Genomic DNA, 19,762 nt, shown 5'->3' with positions numbered 1-19,762 from the left:
AGACGCTGGTGTAATTGAGCTGAGCTCTGTGCAATAACGCAGATGAAACACTACAGCTGACTATTTTTATACTATGTTCATCTTAGTTTGCAACAAGAACTTGTTTGAAGCCTGAGAGGTTTTTATTAAAATTAAAAAAAGAGGAGGGGGAGCACCAGTGATATGTGCTAAAAGCAGTGCATCTATTGCTTTTTTTTTTTTGCTATTGCCTTCTATTATGTCACAGCTCTGATCTGCTCCTGTTAGGCGCTGCTGTGGCTCAGCAGTTCAGATCTACATTTACATGGTTAATTTGCAATGCTGATCTGGCTTCATAGTGGTGCTCTTCTGTCAAGTTATGTTACACTTGTGTTTCCATGAAACTGTTGTTGCCATAGGAGTTTCTGGATTTGTCTGCCTCCTATTTATAGCAGAGGTCTCTCTCCTCTCCTGCCTGGGCTTTGCAGCCTTACACCTGCAGTAGCACATGAAGTAACCAGCTTCCAACAGCACCTCTTGTAGCACCCTGAGGGAACTATTGCTGATGCTGTTAATTTAAGGAAAAAAACCCCAGCCATCCAACCCCCAAACCAAATAACTTCAGGTTCGCCTAACTGTGCGTGTATTTTGTTAATTTTGAAATTTTATTCCCATTTATGGTGATTTTGTTTTTTCTTGTTGAACTTTCTCTAGTGGCATATTATGCTGAGTCTGGTATAGAAAGTGGTGAACACAGTGCATTGTCCAGTGGGAAATGTGATTTTTAATTTAAGGTGCCTCTAGGAATTTCTGTAGTAAAGTACATAACTACAGTAATAATTCTGTAGTAAAGTACATAATAACAGTATGTAAAAGTGGTGCAGATGGTTTGTAAAGTACTACAGGGCAGAACACACATATGACATGGTAGAGTATGGCATTTCAGCACATGCTGCACAGGATATTGTAATAATTTGGAAAATAAAAGTAGTTATTCTTAGAAACGGACAAGCTGTGTTGTAGAAAATTGTTATTATTCTTGAGGAAAGCAGAAGTGATACTTAACTTCAGACTTCTTTAACTGTCTTCGTTAGAGATACATAAACAAACTGGACTACTTTCTAGTGAAACCTAAGTCACTTAAAATGAAAAATACAGTAGTGTCACAGAAATGATCTGCTGTGAGCATGTGATAAAAGCTGGCAGATGGTTGGGAAATCATCTCTCCTGGGTTCCTCTCTGAAGTGCTGGTACACAAAAGCCTGCAGTGTAAAGGGAGGAGTTGTGTGCAGTTACAGGGACAAGTCTGGCTGGGATCACAGACATATGGTGGGTAGGATGTGATTAAGGCAGGCTGGGATAGCAAGGAGGGGGAAGCCCTTTTGTGGATCAGGGCAGTGGGAATGCATGGAGCTCTGCCTGAAGGTGGGCAAAGAGCTGGTCAGGATTAGAGGATGGGCTTGTGGAAGGGGCATCATGATGGAGAAAGGAAAGCCAAATCCCACCTGGAGCTGGGTCTGGTGTGGGAGGCACAGACCACTAGGAAAGGATGCTGTAGGTACAGGCAGACTAGGAGAAAAGTGCTGCTGACAGGGACAGGACATGTGGTGACAGAGGTCATGGAATAAGCTGTGATACTGCATGTCTTCTTCACCTTAGTCTTCACTGCTTAGTCCAGCTTTTAGCAGTCTCTGATGGCCAAGAGACCAGAAGGAAAGCCTGAAGCAAAGAAGACTTGTCCTCAGAGGAGGAGGATCAGGTTAGGCACATTTAAACAAATTGGACAGATAAAGGCATGTGGGACCTGATGGAATGCACCCCTCTGTGCAGAGGGAGCTGGCCAATGTCAGAAGGTGCTTGGGAGTGTTTGGTGCAGATTGACAGAGGGAAAAAGATGCTTCACCAAGCTGGTAGCCCTCTGGGAAGAGATGGACTGCTTTGGTGGACAGGGGGAGAGCAGTGACTGTTGTTTGTCTTGACTCCAGTAAGGCTGTCAGTGCTGCCTGCCATAGCATCCTCACAGACAAATGATGGGGTGGGGGCTAGTGAAGTGGGCAGAGGGGTGGGCTGAAAACCAGCTGCCCTACTGGGCTCCAAGTTGTGATCACTGGCACAAAATCCAGGTGGAGGCCAGTCCCTAGAGGTGCACCCCAAGGGTTGGTACTGGATCCAGCTGTGCTGAGCATCCTGTTAATGATTTGGGTGGTTGCATGGAGCCACACACAGAGCAAGTCTGCAGACAGTACAAAACCAGGAGAGGCTGATATACCAGATGGATGTGCTGTCAAAGAAATTTAGACAGGCTGGATATATCTTGTGACCTACAAGAATCCATAAATACAAAACAAAGGAAATGGTCCTGTATGAAGACTGGAATAGCCTCAGGCACTAGTAGATGATGGTGACTGACTGGCTGAAAGCAGCCTTGGAGGAAAGGATGTGCTCATCGTGGTACACACGAGGTTGGACAAGAGCCAACCATGTAGCCTTGGCGACAAGGCTGCCATGGGCATTACCAGCAAGTGTCAAGAGCTGGTCCTTTCCCCTTTGCAGCCCTGGTGAGTACCTGGGGAGTGAGCTCAGTGTTCAGCTAAGCTCCTCTGTGTGAGGAACAATGTGTGTGTGCTACTGGAACAAATCCAGAATAGGACCACAAAGATAGTTACAGGGCCTGGATCATCTGTCATGTGAGGAGAGGCTGAGAAACCTGGGACTGCTCAGCCTGCAGAAGAGAAAGTTCAAGGTGAGGCATTGGCAGTGGAAATCTTTTGTTTATAAATTTAATGAGCATGAGTAAAGATGTCTGGCAGACTTCCTGCTGGTGCCCAATGGAGGACAAGAGCAACAGATACCATTTGAAACACGTGAAATTTATCAGAACCTGAAACACTGCTTTACTGTAAGGGAGATCAAGCACTGGCACAGGTTGCCTAGAGAGGCTGTGGAGTCTCTATCCTTGGGGATATTCATATCTGGCTGGAGAGAACCCTGAGCAACCCACTGTGATCGACCCAGCTCTGAGCAGGCAGCTGGACTAGACAATGCCTGGAGTTCCCTTTCCACCTCAGCCATTCTGGGATTTTGCAGTGATCTGCAAGCACCTATTCTCATGAGTATGCCTGAAAGCTGTGAATTTAAAGAATATTTCTGAGTTTGCCTAACTGCCAGGTGGTTTTTTTTGGTAGTGGTTAGTATTCTTGCAAGTCAATTCTGTAGAAACTCTTGATGCTGAGAAAATATTTAGAGATTAAAAACAGACACTAAAATATTCTTACTGTCTTCAGTTGGTTGTAATGAGTTGCAGAATTTGTGGTAAATGATCAAGCCCATAATATTTGAAATGTGTGTTTTGCCTAGTCTTTTTTTCTTTAGCTTTCTTATTGGACAGAATGAATATTCAATTGGGAGATACTGAAAATATACCTTTGTTTTGTATAGAAAGTGGAAAAATACTACGCTTTTGAGATTCCGGATGTACCAGCAAAATCTGAATATCTAGAAGTTAAATATTCAGTGAGTATAATTAAGCTGATAAAATACCATACCTTGTTTTTTAATCTAATTAAGTCTACAACGTGAGCACTTTCTGTATTAAAATGGTCATTGAACATTGTAGTCTTGGCTGATGTATCCAGTGAGGATGAAGAACTTAAACTTCAGTGTGTTTGTACATTACTGGCCTGATTTTTAAGTGGAGCCTATAGTGTGATTTCCTCAATTACAGTAAGGTATTGTGGGTTAGGGCTTTGCTTGTGGGGGATGAGGGTGATTTCAGTACTGAAGGTGCTGTCTAAATGTGGTTTGTCAACCTTGAAGACTTCTGTGGGGTGAAATGACTCCCTGCTCTCTGTTACTTCTTAGGCTGAATGCCCTCGGCTTCCCCAAGACCTGAAGGGACAAACATTCTCACATGTCTTTGGAACCAACACCTCTAGCCTGGAACTTCTCTTGATGAATCAGAAGATCAAAGGACCCTGCTGGCTGGAAATAAAAAATCCACGTATGGTGGTTTGCATGTGAAATACCTGGTTACGAGGAAACACATTTATACATATACATATAACACAATTATAGATTGGGGGGGTAGGGGAAATTTCAATTGTACAGATGAATTATCATTTTGTACATTTACCTTGCAACTTATTGCTTTAATTTTCATTATCTATAATCTTGCAACTTATTGGCTTAATTTTCATTATCTAGTACAAATTTTAAGTTATTCTTCCTTTTTTGGAGTGAGAAATATCTGTATAAAGTTGTGCACTGTACAGATGAGATTATAATTTTCAGTGCCTATGAGAGGGAACTGTGCAGCTGCTGTTGGATGACTACCCTAATGTCATGTATATGGAGCTAAACTTACTTGATTTGAAAATGTCTCATCTTTCTGCTCTTGATAACTAAGATTTGGGGTTTTTTTCTGCAAATAGGTATTTTTGAGACCAAACGGCTGCTAGGTGGTTTTCTTTTGTTTGTGAATTAGGTTTTTATTTCTTTTTTCTGACACTTGGAAAAGTTTGTGGTGTGGAGCTGTTTTAGTTTTAAATCCTTTCTGCCTCATGATTGGTGTGTAGCACTTAGAGGTGGTCATGCTGCTTTATTTTGGCTTGATAAGAACCCTTTATTCAATGTGTGCTGCATATTCCCATGAACATAGGGAGGTCAATCATACTGGACAAAAGCTGCATCTGTTGCTGCAGTCTCCTTGGGGCACTTCCAGTGCAGAACTGGCTGTATGAATGCTGACACCAGGGGGTTCTCCTCTCAGCAGCTCGCTCAATCACTGACAGAACTGATACCAGTACAGATGACTCTGTGTAAAGCTTCCTGAAGTATTTTTTGGAATATGCAGACCTTGATCCAAATCTTTTATGTGGTGTTGAAGAGCTCCTGCTGACTGGGAAGTCAGGGTCCAGGGAGTTCCCAAAAATTGGGCAGGATTGGTGTGTGTCTTGGACTATCCCACCAGGACAAAGCATTTGAAGGATGTGCTCTGTGCAGCAATGCCATCAGAGAAGCCTTGTCTGTGGTTCCCAGAAGCATGGAGGTGGTTTGTGTTGTTTCCTCAGAGCCTTCAAATCAGCCAGTCAGCTGGTGTAAAGTGGAGGCTGTGGCCATGAAGCCTGGCTTGGTGAATGTGGTTAAAGAGCTTTCTCCTCCTCCTCCTCTGGTGGTCATGTCCTTCAGCATGAAGACCATTCAGAACCCAAAGACTCACCAGAATGAGGTAAGTAATCTGCTCTCATTTTGGTTTGGTTTCGTTCTTTAGCATAATGCTAACTAAATAAATAACTAAATAAACTAAAAGTTTCCTAAGCTTGGAAGATCCTCATAAAACATGTTTTAAATATATTTACTGTTGAAAAGTTTCTCTGCTCTGGGCTTTTCAAAGAAATTTTTACTGGGGTCACACTCTGGCCTAGGGGGCCTGCTTGGTAAGAATGTTTACTGTGACAGTGGATCCTATGTATGTTTTCAAGCCTTCTGTTTTGTCTGTTGTGTCTCATAGTTATAAGTGAGGCTGCCCCAGCACAGCTGTTAATGGATTAGTATTAATGAATTAACTAAGCTAGCGCTAATTATAGCTTATGGGTAAAATGACCAGGCTTTTCTGCTAGTAAAACTCATTTTAAAATGAGAATTTGGTATTGATCTTAGAGCACCTGCTATTCTGCTGTAAGATCTTTCCTCAGAAAGGAAGAGAGATGTACGGGCCACTCTCAGTTGTGGACTGCAGACCACAATGTGTTCTTAGGCACTTTTTTTTAACATAACTCTCATTAATGGGAGAAGAGATTTAGTATTCACATATAGGATAGGACAGTTTTTTCTGGCTAATTGAATTGAAGACTAATAGGTTGGCAAATTTTTCAAGCAGAATTATTCCTCATGGTGAATTAAAGTTTTATTTGGTGGCGGTATGGAAAATAAGTGGTTTCTGACCAAAGTAATGGGACATACACAAGGTACCAACAGGACTCAGCTTGCCAAGATGCTTTAAAGCCTTTCTGCTTTATTTTCTGTTGGGTTTTCCTGATCAGTGTCTGGGGAGCCAGGCCAAGCAGTCAAAAGTCATTAAAGCTTCTGGCTTCCAAGCACTAAACCTCTTGGTTTCTTGGCAGTGTAGACTGCTTGCTTAGGGGCAGCCCTTCCTGAGGCAAGGCTTCTCTGCCCTGCTCACATCTCCCCTGCACTCCATGGGGAATCCTTTACATTGTGGGGTCTGGTCAGATTCAGAACAAAAACTGATAAAAATAGAAGTTTTTCAAAATGAATTATTTTTTCTCTCAAATTTATAATCATTTATGAGCAAGTACTATTTTATTTCCTTGAGGTCAATTGATAACTTTCTTCTTTTCAACTACTTGTAGTTGGAGTTAAAATAAGAAAGATCTGTTGGAGAAACAAGAGAATAGAGATGAGGAGTTCTTAAAAAAAAGGATGGAAGAAATGAGTATGGATAGTAGTCATGCTTATTTGTGCTTATGAAGTTGTGTGTTCTATATCTCCTTGGTATAGGTTGTGGCTCTTGCAGCTCTGGTTCATCAGAAATTTCCTTTGGATAAGGCTCCACCTCAGCCTCCTTTTCAAACACACTTCTGTGGTATGTACTTGGAACAGTTTGAGTAGAAAAATTATTAATTCCATATTTTTTCTTTTTTTGTTCTGTTTTGGGTTTTTGGTTGGGGGGGTGTTTATATTAATTAATTGATGTAAATTTTTATTTCTTTCTGTCACTGCAGCAATAATGGCCTAAATAGGTAACTGACAAAATTTCAACTCTCAGACAGGCTTTTCTCCCTATTTTTAACTTCACTGGTTACTGACTTTTTATTGAAAACTTAATTTAAAAAATCTTAATTTGAGATTATAAGCCTGCTCTATACAGATGCATGTAATTTTTATTGGTTGTATTCCATCTTTCTCATCAATTTAGACCATTTATTTACTGTCACTTTAATTATTTTCTGTTCAGCTCTTCTGAACTGAATTATTTATAAACAAGTTTTCTTAGGGGATAAAGATCTTACATCAGTGTCTTTGCTGTAATATCAGCTAAACCTTGAAATTCAGACACTGACAGGAAGTGATGAAGTGTTGAATGCTTGTGAGAGGAAGCTCTTCAGGAGCTGTGGCCCATGGTTTTAATGTCCAGTGATAACATCAACTATGACTGATTCAGATTTGTTAATGCTTTAGTAATTTGGAATTTTAGTAAATAATTGGTTAATTTAATTACTAATTTAGTAATTACTTGGTTATCTTAAAGACAGTATTCACCTAAAGCTTCTGTTTCAGAATCAGAGGTCAGTTTTCTCAGCTCACTTTGTTGTGAATGGGTGTTAATGGGGAGGGGAATGATTAGGAACTTGTATGTAAATACAAATATCACTTTTTGCAGCTGTTTCCAAACCGAGTGATTGCATTTTTCCTTATGACTTCAAAGAAGCCATTAGAAAGAAGGTAATTTCATTTTGTTACCCTTCTGATTGCAGTACCTTATAGAATATGAACTTTATGGTGCTTTTGATAAGTGGTGAAGAGAAATAGTCAAAGGAATGGAATGACTATTTAGTTAGTTTTCCACTCTGCAAACTTAAATCCAGGTATTTATTCTGTGTTGCTTGTAAAAAAGTGATGTGTGCTCTGTGTGATTCAGTATTGCTGCTAGTTGTGTTCTTAAAATAGAGGAGTGTTAGGCAGGAGAGTTTGAAAGATTTTGCAAAGAGGCTAAAATTGTGGTTAATTTTCATTATACCTGACTGTACTCATAGTAAACTGGGAGAATTTGTTTCTTCTTTTATTGGAGAGTAAAGTCTGTCAAAATTTAGGAGATGTTCTTTCTAAAGGGTAGTGGGAGAGCTGACAGAATAATAAAGTAACTTATTTTTGTTTTTCCTCTATTTCTGTATGATCTTAAAGTCTGTGAGTGAAAGATGCATATGGAACATTTTCCTGGTGTGCTTGATTCTTATGAGGCTCTTAAAATACCACACCTGCATTCAAAAGCAGAAAGGGAAAAAGCCTCTGAGAAAAGCTTTCCAATGTCTATGGGAGTGAGGAAAAAAATCCTTGAATTACAGAAGGGAAAGCAGAACTCTGTGGTGCTTTGTTATTGTCTTGTAACTGGTAGGGGAGAGGAGATGCTTCCATTTTAAACTTATGGGGTCATTGAAATCAGGTGCTCTCTTGCTCCTTTTAGAATGCTAAAATAGAGATTGCTGCAACAGAGAGAACACTGCTGGGATTTTTCCTTGCGAAGATTCACAAAATTGACCCAGACGTTGTTGTGGTGAGTAGTTCTGAGACTTTGAGAGTTAAATTCAAGCATATTGTCAGTTGGTCAGCTTTGTTCTTTTTCTTTTGTCCCCTTAGAGGCTTTTTAATGCTTGTCTTAGACTGCCTTATGAATTGAGTTTGCTTATGAGACAGCAGGTATATTTTGATACAAAGATGATACGGAATTTTCCCTGACAGCATTTTATACATACTATTATTTCCTATAATAGCTAAAATAGGCAGTATTTTCACAATACCTGAAACAAGTTTGAGGTTTTTTTCTTTACTCAGAAAGAAAAAACACAACAAAAAACTCTGGTTTTCTAGAAAAATGGGAACTCTTGGTACACTTAAGATTCTGTTGCAATTCAGATGCTCATATAATTTGTGTTTATGCTGTAAATCAAAATAACCATCTATATAAATCCATGAGATCTGAGAAAAATTTTGCAATAAGCATACTTGTGTTTTCTACTGTTTTAGCAGCTGAGGGTTTATTGCAATCGCTCCTTTTTTTTTTATGTTTAATTAATGTGGAGTACTCACTTTCACATAATAAAATTCTGAAGACAATTTGAAGTTGGTTTTAAGTCTGAGGTTGATTACATACAACTTGTTAGATTATATGTCTTTACCTAACTTCTGTAGGTAGATAGAAATAATTAAGTAATGGGAATATGATGAAATGAGCAGTCAGTGCCTGATGTTTTCAGCTCACTGCAGCTGGCATCCAGTGTTGGCCTATGACCTAAGCTTCCTGGTGCCTATGGCAGGGAATCAGAAGAAGCACTGCAGCCAGTGGCTTAAAATTGAAGATGCCAAGAGCAGGGCAGTGGGTGTGAGAGCTCTCCTATCCTGAAAACAGCAGAGCTGTGTTAGTGCAGTTTAATTTTCACCTGGTTTAATTAGTGCTGTTGAAATGCTGCTCCTTTCTTAAGGAGCTGCTTCTCCAGCACAGTTTTGCACTGCACAGAGGTACCTGCTGGAGTGAACCTGCAGTTCCTGGTGGCTGGCTCATGTTCCCCAGGGCAGCATTTTGCTTTCAGCTGAGGCTACAGACCAGTGTCATCAATGTATTTAGCACTGTTTAAAATATTGCTGGAGTGCTTTGATATGTAAATATTGCTTGCAAGGTCTTCTACCCAGGTTTAACAGCTGTTCCTGTTGTACTATCAAAGGAAAAAATTATAGTATTTTAATGCCACTATTGTGACTTTCACAGGTGGAGAAGAAAGGAGTTACTCTTAGAGTAAATTTATATGCTCTATGAAGAATGTTGTGGAATTTTCTGGAAAACTTTAAATCCTTATCTCTGGTATCAAAGCATGAAGCTGTATTGTGTGTGCAATGAGCCAGTTACAGAGCTGATTTTGGTATTCTGCTGAACAGCATTGTTAGTGTTAAGACTAATGAGTTCTGTTGATGAACGTTCTCTTAGAAAGTGCTTTCTATAAGAGAGATAATGCCATCAATTAGTTGGAAAAAATCACAAAGGGCAAAGGAATACTGAGTGTGTGAAAGTAAGTCTTTCAATTTGCATTTGTTGTAACCTTTTTTGTTATTTTTTCTGCTTCAAGGGTCATAATATTTATGGATTTGATCTGGAAGTGCTGCTTCAAAGAATTAATTTGTGCAAAGTCCCTCACTGGTCCAAGATAGGTCGACTGAGGAGGTCTAATATGCCAAAGCTTGGGGTAATAAGATTGCTTAAGTCTTTTAAGGCCCTTTATGTTGCATGTGATTAAAAATGAATTAGTTTTTCTGAGGAATTGTAAATGTGACACTGATGTATTTTGACTGTTGGTCATGCTGAATTTTGTGGGTCCTAGATCAGAAATTATGAGTGTTTATGAGATTTTTATTACAGTAATAGGATAAACCGATTTTCAAGTTAGGCTAATTTAGTTTACTTATCTCAACTAGATGATTGTAATGACAGATTAATTGCAACAGTCTTTACTGTAACTGTCTTTGTCTGATGTAACTGTAAAATGAGAAAAAGCAATTTGGATTGATGGGTGAATCATCCCATAGAGAGCTGCTAAGCTAATAATTCTGTAGTTCTTATTACATATTTGTTTAGAGGATAATGTCTGAAGCTTGAAGTGCTGAACATGGCTGTGTTCTTGCCTGTTCCAGTCCTTGTTGGAGGCCAAGTTGGGTATTTCTGTGTGGTTTTGTGACTTTTTTATCCTGCTGTTATTACAAAAAGTATCCTTGGAAGAAAGACAAAATCCACATCCAGGTTTTTGTTGGGGCTATTCTAATGATTGAAGGAAAAAAAAGCATGATAGTTTAAGAGTTAAGATGTAACCAGTAGTGAAAATTAAGTATCTATTTTTTAATATCTACATAGAGTGAAAGGTACCATGGATTCCTTTAGGGCATAATTCTAAGTCTTTATATTAGTGATATTTAATAGAGTTTTTGAGTACTTAGTGACCAGCTGACTTGACTGAGTCTTATAAACATACATTGTGGGTAGATGTTTTTTGTTAGTATTTGAATATTTCCTTTTATTTGTGTTTTCTCCTCTCTTTGTGTAATACATGAAGGGCCGAGGAGGGTTTGCTGAAAGGAATGCTGCCTGCGGTCGCATGATCTGTGATGTAGAAATTTCTGCTAAAGAACTGATTCGTTGCAAAAGTTACCATTTGTCTGAACTGGTCCATCAGATTTTGAAAACAGAGAAGGTAACAATTCTACCAGAGGAAATTCCAAATATGTACAGGTACGTTGCTGATTGGGAATTTTAATCCTTGTCTGGAGAGCAGAGGAGCTGATTCCCTGACATAAAATTTTACATTTCCTTCCTTGATTCGTTGTGGGGATGCTGATGTAGCATACTGGGATTTGAAAAGTTAAATACTGTCTTAACATGATAAAATAATGTTTCAAGCTACTTGTGGTGGCTTATTATGTATCAGGCAAATTGATTTGTGGGAGCATTGGTGTAGGCACACTAACAGGAGATGCAAGCCTGAGTTTTGGGCTGGTGTTTCAATTACAAGAGATTGCTATAAAATTAATCAGTCACATGTTACAGATACCATGTGTTCCATACAGCACATAGGTCTAAAGCCTGCAGAGTACAAGGGGGATGGATTTTACTGTACTAGGCTGTGCCCCTTCTTTCCCCAGTGATTCTCCTCGCTTACTGTTCATGCTGGAAAACACCTGGACAGATGCCAAGTTCATTCTCCAGATCATGTGTGAGCTGAATGTTCTGCCACTGGCTCTTCAGATAACAAACATCTCTGGGAATGTCATGGTACATTTTTATTACTTTCCACCTCTCTCCACTGTCCCCCCCAAACAGTTCCATGTTTTCTATGTTTGATTTACTGGGTTTAATTTCTAAACACTAATTTAGAATGCACAATGCTGTTAAATTTTTTGCCGTGAGGAGGAGAGTTCAATGTTCTAATCAAGTAATAATGTAAAACTTCCTTAAAAGTATCACATTTGAGTTTTGCTGTCAGTGTTCTTTGTGCTTTGCTCTGAGTTCTCTTTTCACCCCCTCTTTAGTCGAGGACAATGATGGGTGGACGATCTGAACGTAACGAGTTCCTGCTGCTTCATGCCTTTCACGAGAAGGATTACATCGTGCCAGACAAACAAGTTTTCAAAAAGCCTCCACAGAAGCTGGTGGGTCCAGTTTTTCTCTTCCTAAAAATTTTTATTAAAAAAAAAAGGAAAAAACCATTCTTCCATCTTCTGCATGTTACTGTTCTGCGGGAACACAAGGAAACCCAAATGTAATTCAGATATAACTTAAGGGTACAGCATATGCTTAATTAAAACATTGGTTTTGTGTGGAATCCATAATGAGAGTGGGACAGTGTAACAGCTTTTCCATTGCAGTACAGATCTATAAAAACTCAGTTGTTCTGTTAGTTTAAAATTAAAATAAGCTAAGTACTTGTCTGTGAGGGGAAACAGTAAAGAGGACAATCTGTGTTGTTTAATATTTGCATTTAGTTATTTTGATGAACAGTATTTCAAGAAAAATTTGTTATATGAATGAAATATCCAAAGATATTTTAAAAATTCCTTTGTTTAATACCATTGTAAATAATAATTACAGAAATATCTAGATATCAGTGAACAAATTAAAATTTGAGGAAGTATTTGTATTTCACTATATATTGCGTTTTAGTTTTAAATAAGTTCAACAGCAAACTTGAAAGCAATGATTTCTGTTGATTGTATTGTTGCATCAAAGTAGCACTGGAATTCTAAATGATTCAGAATAGAATTGAACAATTTGGAGAAGAATTCTTACTAAAACATAAAAAATAACAGAATATTCTTTAGGTCAGTAGTAATCTTTTTGTTTTATTCAAGCCCAGCCATTCTGTTTGCAAAACCAACATTTTAATTGGGCAATCATACCACTTCTGGGTCATGAGTTGATTTTTTTCATAGTGTGGACTTCTACAGCCAGTTGTAAAAGGCATTCTGGTGCCATGTTGAATGATTACAATACTTTGAAGTCTTTGTAATCTCTTGTTAGCAGTTTTTTTTCCTGTCAGAATTGGTTTGAATGCTGTTTTGACATGTAGAGAGCTTTAGTAAGGATCATGATGAAAACACCATATTTTGCATATATTTTAAAAGGAATTCTGCACTGGCTCCCAAATTTGTATTTGACTTGCCAAAAATAACTCCTCTAACATTACAGAAATCTTAGAGACTAGATAATGACTTTTTTAAATGCCATATGTAGGTGGATGAAGATGAAGATTTTGAAGATCAGAATAAATCAAAGATAGGGAAAAAGAAAGCAGCATATGCTGGGGGCTTAGTCTTGGAACCCAAAGTCGGTAAGATGTGGCAATTTTCTTTCTTCAATGAAGTTAGAGACAGGTAGGTTATATTAATACAGAGGGATTGCAGTGGGAACTCTGTGGTTGTGGGAGTTTGGTGTTGTTGCATACAATAAAATTCCCAACATTGATTGTGGAACTGCTTCTTTTGAGGGATTGGGACTGTACATTTATGTATAATTGTCTAATGGACACGTAAGTTTTCTTTCAGTTTCTCCTCTATGTGGGGAAAACTGTACAAGTGTCCTATAGCAACACAGAAGGTATCTGTTCAACTCTGGTGAGTTAATGGGGTTGGATCGTTCCACTTCTGACAGCTTTCTCTAAAGGGCAGTGCTGCATCTCAGCAGCTGTTTCAAGGGATTTAGATCATGGAAATGTGGTACAATGTATTACTGTCACTTAAATATTAATTGTGGAGTACTATGAAGTCCTTTGGGACACTGGAGTAATGATGACTTTTGTTTTAAACTCTGTTTTAGGTTTTTATGACAAGTTTATTTTGCTTCTCGACTTCAACAGCTTGTACCCATCGATTATTCAGGAGTTCAACATCTGCTTCACCACAGTGCAGAGACTGTCATCAGAAGCACAGAAAAGGGCAGAGGTTTGAGTGCTTTAACTTATGGCTTAAATTACACTGTCTTAACTTCACAGTGCTCTCTGTGAATCAGCTCCTTAAGAAACTGTTCTTTTTCACTGTTTTTTTTTTTTTTTGTCCCCTTTCACACATAAAAAGTGATTCTTATTTAAATATGTATATGTTAATTTGTGGGTTGGGACTTTTTTGAATATTTTGTGTCTGCTACCTTCCTTTCTGTAATGCTCTTACAGAATCTTGGTAAGTTCTCTTCCATCTATTCTTGGTATCCTCATGAAACAAGATTTTTGCTGAGCCTCTGTGACCCTTTTCAGCCACACATCCACCCTAGCAATTTCTGAGCCCTTTTACTGGTTTCATCCTAGCTTGACAGAGGCTTCCTGAAGTTAAGTTGCTATTTGTATATTTATGCAGATATACCTGATTGAGGTAGGCAAAAGTCTCATGCTTTCTACAGGAAAGAATATGATTATGAGCTCAAGCCTTATTAGACATCAGGAAAATTAAGTGTGTGGCTTGGGAGGCTGATGTTGTAACTGTGTGAGCTGTGGCACCAGCTTCACAAAAACTCATGATGTTTAAGCTATGTTAAACACAACTGAGAAACCTCCTGAAGGTACAGTTGGATACACTGTTTTATAAGCAGCTGTGTTGGCTCTGGCTTATCCATGGCTGGAGATTCTCATTTCCTCAGCTGTGCTGAAACACTTGTTGGTGGAGCTGTGTTGTAAACTGAAGCACTGAGCTGGTCAGGTCTAAAGGTTAAAGCAGAGGCTTTTATTTTTATCTGGTATCAGCTCACAGGTTGGAATTAGTTAGTCCTGTAGCAACTGAAATATGAACACAGTAGCAGAAATGAGGAGACAAGTATGTGGAGTTCTGGCAGTAAGTTCCTTCAAGCTGTCTTTGGATTTTCCCTGCTTTCTGAAGTGTGCTTCAACCTGAAGCAGCTAATTTTGATTTCTCTCACTGTATGATGTTTAATCAGGCTTTGCTGTAATTTCTTATTACAGTTCTCCTCAGACTGCTTTACTAAACTTCCCAACCTCACCGTGTCTGTATTGCCCTTCCTTTGCACATTTCTGCCACTTTCATTATGCTTGAAATACCTTTCCACTTTTGCTGTTTCTTTAGTCATGCTAAGAAGGTATGTCCTTTCTGCTGTGTTGTTTTGCTGTAATCAAGAGTTGCTTGGGGTGGAGTTTTTGTTCTACTTTTGTCAGTTCTTTCATTCAAAGTACCAGTTCCACAGAGCACATGCTCCTTTTGACAGGTCTGAACACCAAAAGTACTTACATGATGATAAAAGAATGAATGCATTTTTCAGCACAGAAAGAATTGCTCTGTGTGTCCTTTTCTTTATATTTTTGTATTTATCTATATATACACCTAAGAGTGAGAATGTGTGTGTGCTATTTATTTATCTGGATTTATATATATATATATATAAAATGTATGTACATATGTATGTATATAAATTATAACACACACTCTGATAAAAACCAAAAACCTTCCTGCTACTGGTCCATGCCTTCTTTGTGTTTCTCCAAGAGTGAAACAGACTTAGGCCCTGTCCCCCAGCAGGGGCAAAGTAATACAGTTAAACACTGCAAAAAAACCTCTCATGCTTGTTCTAAACTGTGCTTTGGGTGTTCTGCAGGAATTGGCATACAAGCTGTAGAGTTTTGGGGTTTTTTCCCCACCAGGCTTTTCACCTAATGCATTAAAATCTAATCTTCAATCAGTAAAATGATAAGCAGCAGTTATCATTTCACAGGTCGAAGAAGAGGAAGAAATTCCAGAGCTTCCAGACCCATCTCTGGAAATGGGAATTTTGCCTAAAGAAATCAGGAAACTGGTGGAGAGAAGACGCCAAGTTAAGCAGTTAATGAAACAGCCAGATTTAAATCCTGACCTCTATTTACAGGTGTGTTTTATAGGACTCCGTTGATTTTTCCCACTCTCCCCTTAAGTGCCCTGATCAGCCTTGTAGAATAGAGATGATTAGTAGGGAGCAGTGATTGTAATGTGCTTTATTTGTAGCCCATCACTGCTGCAGACTATAAAAAAGCTGTGAATGTAATTGTGAGCATTAAGTTCTGTTCCCTGATGGCTGTGGTTGGATCATTTTTTCTGGTTGTGTTTCTTTTCAGTATGATATCAGACAGAAAGCTTTGAAACTCACTGCTAACAGCATGTATGGCTGCCTGGGATTTTCCTACAGCAGATTCTATGCCAAGCCTTTGGCTGCTTTGGTGACACATAAAGGGAGAGAGGTAAGTCATTAAACAGGTTGTACACACATGTAAAAAGGCTGAATTTAAGCCACCTGCTTTTTTTTTTTTCATTGAATACAAGAATGGTTTTGTTCTTGAACCTGCTTTTGATTTCAGAACTCTTGAATTTATCTTTCTTGTGAAACTCTTTGGTTTCAGTGGGCCAGATTGTGATGATGACAACAACAACAACAAAAAATCAAGGCTGCTTTCATTTACAATGAATGAAATTCAATTAATTTTCCATGAATTTCTAGTTCTGCTTGATGGGCTAGTCTTTGATTTGGTGGTATGCTTCAGCTTTGGATGAGCTTGCTTGTAGCCAGACTGTCCTGTGGCCTGAAACCCTAAAGTTTGTGATAGGGCAAGTTAATCATGGAGCCAATGGATTATGTATCAGGGCTTATTTTTGGAAGCTCTTTGTTCCTCAAAATAAAGTTTCTCATTAGCCTCATATTTTATTGTAAGAGTTGCACTTGACTTTATAGGCAGAACTACTCTTGCTATTGGTTAGGATGGTGGCTCAATACAGACCACATCACTTTTGTCCCTGTGAGAAAAATAATCTTTAATGATCCAAAGCATACCACTGATATACATTCATTGTCTTAAAACATGGTGATGTTTGACATTAGTTCCTATAAAAGAGAATACTGAGCAGGAGTCTGCAAAGGTGCCAGGAGCAGTTGTGTCAGGATGGCTGGTCAGCCTTTTGTTGATCAGGGAGATGGATGAGGTCACATCCCTGCTGACAGGCTCATCCTCCCTGTGATGTGAGGGCACACCCACTTCACAATTCCCAGCTCAATCGCATTGGGGTGTTTTATTTCTGGTGACACATCTTTGTTTTTAATTATCTTCCTATCTAAACAGTTCTCTAGAGAGAACACTGCATTTGTTGTGTTCCCAATTTATGTAAGCAGTTATGTTTAATCTTACACATCTGTTTAACTCAGAAGTAATTTCCAAGTTTGGTAACTGCAAATGTGCCTTGCAGCCATGTGAATTCAGAAGTTAGTATTTCCTTTAATAAGGTATTGTGCTTGTTGATGGAAGATTCAACCTCATGTTGTCTATGAGGCTGGCATGCAAACCAGCTTTTAAAAGTGATGAATTCTACTTTTTTCTTTAGTTTTTTTTGTAATGATCTCCATGTGTGATATGGACCACCTGCCACAAACCTGCTGTTCTATGGATACTTAAGCTTTTGCCCTCTGTTAAGATGGGGAAATACTTGTTTGCACAGGGAGTTTATTCAGATTTGTCTTTAATGTATCAGCCATGAGATAACTGTGAAATTCTAGTGTTCCTGCTTTATGTTCCAGAGTGATGGTGAAATGGGGAAATCCTAAATAGGTGCTACAGAATGTGCTAGGGAGTAATTAGAGATGGTTTCTCTCACATAGCTGATCTCTGGTTGGAAAAGATTTCTTCCCTCTTACATTCTGGTGGTGCTGGACCTGTGCTGGCTTCTGCCAAGCCTTTGCACACATTTGAGTTATTGCCACAGAAGATGACACGAGGACACCTTAGTTTTCTGGTTTTAATGTTTTTTTGTTTGTTTGTTTTAAGTTGTAATATCTGATCTGGAAAAACATTACTTTAAATTTTTATATTAGTTTTTCTGTTCATAGGTTTCCTCTTACCACTCAGTTCTAATATAAAAGAAGTAAATGTTAGGTATCTGGAGGTTTGGGTTCTCTGTGAGAAAAGGTTAATTAAAAAGTAACTGTTATGGAAAATTTATGGTCTAAATTTAAATAGCCTTTTCTGATCTGCAATTAATACCTTTTTTTTATACTGTTGTCAAGGGCACCTGAGTAAATGCAGGTAGGCTTGTAGAAGTCTAAGTGGGAAAAATATTGTGTGGGATGAAAACTGAACTTAATATTTGCACTAACACAATTACAGTTCAATCGTAAGTCTTAGCAGAATAATTGAAAGTTAGAAATATGTATTTCATGTTGAAGTTGTTAAAGCTCATCCTAGCATCAAGTTTTAATGTAAGTGAGAATGAGTTTTGATGAGTCCTGTAAATGGATGCTTTTCAACTGTGTGATTGACAACCTTTCCACTGAAGCTGTGGGAAGATTCAAGCACTTGATGTGTACCTGAGTACCACCTCTCCTGGACTCTTAACTTCTCTTGGTGGTTTGGAGATGCTGGTGCAGTAGAAGCAGTGGAGCTGCCATGGGGTTCCTTATGGAGACTAAAAATACTTGATTGCACATTGCTGTTATAAAAACTTGTGTGACTATATTAGTGAACTTCTGAACTAGATTAGTAGAACTTGGCATGTTAACTTAATTTTGATGGCAGAAGTATTAAATATGGTGTGGAAAAGTCATTTTTAAAAATAAGTCATATCATAGAAGTAGATGCTCCTTGGGGTCCGTTCCAACCCAAACCATTCTACGATTCTGTGACAGTGTAATCCATAAAAGCTCAGTTCTCTTCAGTCAGCTGTAGAGAGATATGGACCAGTGCTTGATTTTTATTTTCCTTCAGGGAGGGAATAGAAATGTGACAAAGGCTTGCATCCCTGGCCAGGGGCAGGCTGGCTCCAGCAGAGTTGATCCTGTCTGTGTTCAGGGAGCGCCTTGGAGGGGACAGTGTGATAGCGGCGGGCAGGGTTCGCTAGATGGCGATAGAGACCTGGAGATCCTTCAGCAATAAACACTTATTTTTGTCAAAGTGTTTAAACCTTGATTATCGGCTTTTCCGATCGGGTCTTCCCTGTTTTTCATTTGTGGCTAATCTTTAACAGGGCCATATCAATGTGAGCTTGTCAGAATTCGGTGTCACAGGCAGACTGCTAAGTTCTGGCGTGTTTGGAAGTAAAAAAGGCAAGAATTTGCAGTAGAAGTGAGTTAAGAAACTATAGCTCAGATCTGTTTGACCATTTTGGCAAATGTAAATATTCTTCTTTTTTGACTGTAAGAAATGCCTCAGTTCAGCAAAATTTAAAAAATATTTAAAAATTCTACATTTGCAAGCCTTTGATCAGGAATTTGTTCGAGGGATTCCTGGACTTTGCCCTCCACCCCCCATGTTACTAAACCTTTGCCTGGACATTACTCTTGTTGTAACTATAGCAGTTGCTCGCATGGAAAAGTAATAGGAAAATATTTAATATATTTTTAGCTGTCCTTTAATGTAATTTAACAACTGGAAACAAGATGAGTCGGAGCTGTGCAAGCAGCCAGCTCTGCACCAGCAGGCACTGTGGGGTCATGCCGTTCCAGCCTCTCTAAAGGACAAGCCTTTTGATGAAGTGTCAGTTGTCTGGTTTCCTAAATGCAGGATGCCGTTTGCTGCAGGGTTCTCTACAGAACAGCCAAGTTGTTGAGAGAATTTCACTGTAGACAGCTTGCTTGCTAATGGCTTTCACTCAGTGCTGAGGCCTTTTCCAGGTACTTGCTTTTTTTTCCGTGTTGTTTTTTGCTGTTGCATATTTTTGCCCAAGCAGACTTGCCTTTGAAAGGAAAACAACACATTTGCTGTTTTCAGCAGTGCTGACAGGTAGACCTAGTGTTCAAATATGCGAACTAAAAGGGGGAAAGAGGCAATTGGGTTAATTCCAACTTTCTCATTCAGATCCTTTAGATACATTCTCAATTAATAATTAGTTTAAGGCCCTGGCAGTCAAAAGGAAAGAATAAAAGCATGTTATTGCTGCAGTCTGGGAGAAGAATGGATGAGGGAGGAGAAAAATGAAGTGGAGAAAGATGAGCTCATTTAAAAAAAATTAAGGGTAGGTAAGCAGGTTAATGGCCTTCTACTGTAATTATGATCTGTAAAGAAATCCAGGCATTTCT

At 38.8% G+C, this 19,762-nt stretch overlaps 1 protein-coding gene and 1 non-coding gene across 3 annotated transcripts in view; both read left to right on the top strand.

The window, feature by feature from the left end:
• The window catches only part of POLA1 (DNA polymerase alpha 1, catalytic subunit), a 184,927-nt gene that overhangs the window by 16,117 nt on the left and 149,048 nt on the right, over positions 1-19,762 (top strand). For both annotated transcript variants that reach the window (XM_077172117.1, XM_077172125.1), the window contains 14 exons: positions 3,397-3,471; positions 3,820-3,958; positions 5,028-5,185; positions 6,478-6,562; positions 7,361-7,422; positions 8,162-8,251; positions 9,816-9,932; positions 10,794-10,969; positions 11,380-11,509; positions 11,767-11,886; positions 12,968-13,064; positions 13,550-13,674; positions 15,446-15,595; positions 15,822-15,944. In XM_077172117.1, coding sequence (XP_077028232.1) covers positions 3,397-3,471; positions 3,820-3,958; positions 5,028-5,185; positions 6,478-6,562; positions 7,361-7,422; positions 8,162-8,251; positions 9,816-9,932; positions 10,794-10,969; positions 11,380-11,509; positions 11,767-11,886; positions 12,968-13,064; positions 13,550-13,674; positions 15,446-15,595; positions 15,822-15,944 — 1,647 coding nt within the window. The remainder of the gene's footprint in view (positions 1-3,396; positions 3,472-3,819; positions 3,959-5,027; positions 5,186-6,477; positions 6,563-7,360; positions 7,423-8,161; positions 8,252-9,815; positions 9,933-10,793; positions 10,970-11,379; positions 11,510-11,766; positions 11,887-12,967; positions 13,065-13,549; positions 13,675-15,445; positions 15,596-15,821; positions 15,945-19,762) is intronic.
• LOC129117727 (small Cajal body-specific RNA 24) lies at positions 13,256-13,386 on the top strand. The gene has a single exon (XR_008533892.1).

The sequence above is a fragment of the Agelaius phoeniceus genome, chromosome 2, assembly GCF_051311805.1.
Source record: "Agelaius phoeniceus isolate bAgePho1 chromosome 2, bAgePho1.hap1, whole genome shotgun sequence".
Lineage (NCBI taxonomy): Eukaryota > Metazoa > Chordata > Aves > Passeriformes > Icteridae > Agelaius > Agelaius phoeniceus.
Note: the sequence above shows the minus strand (reverse complement) of the source record. Positions and strands in the feature narration are given on the sequence as shown.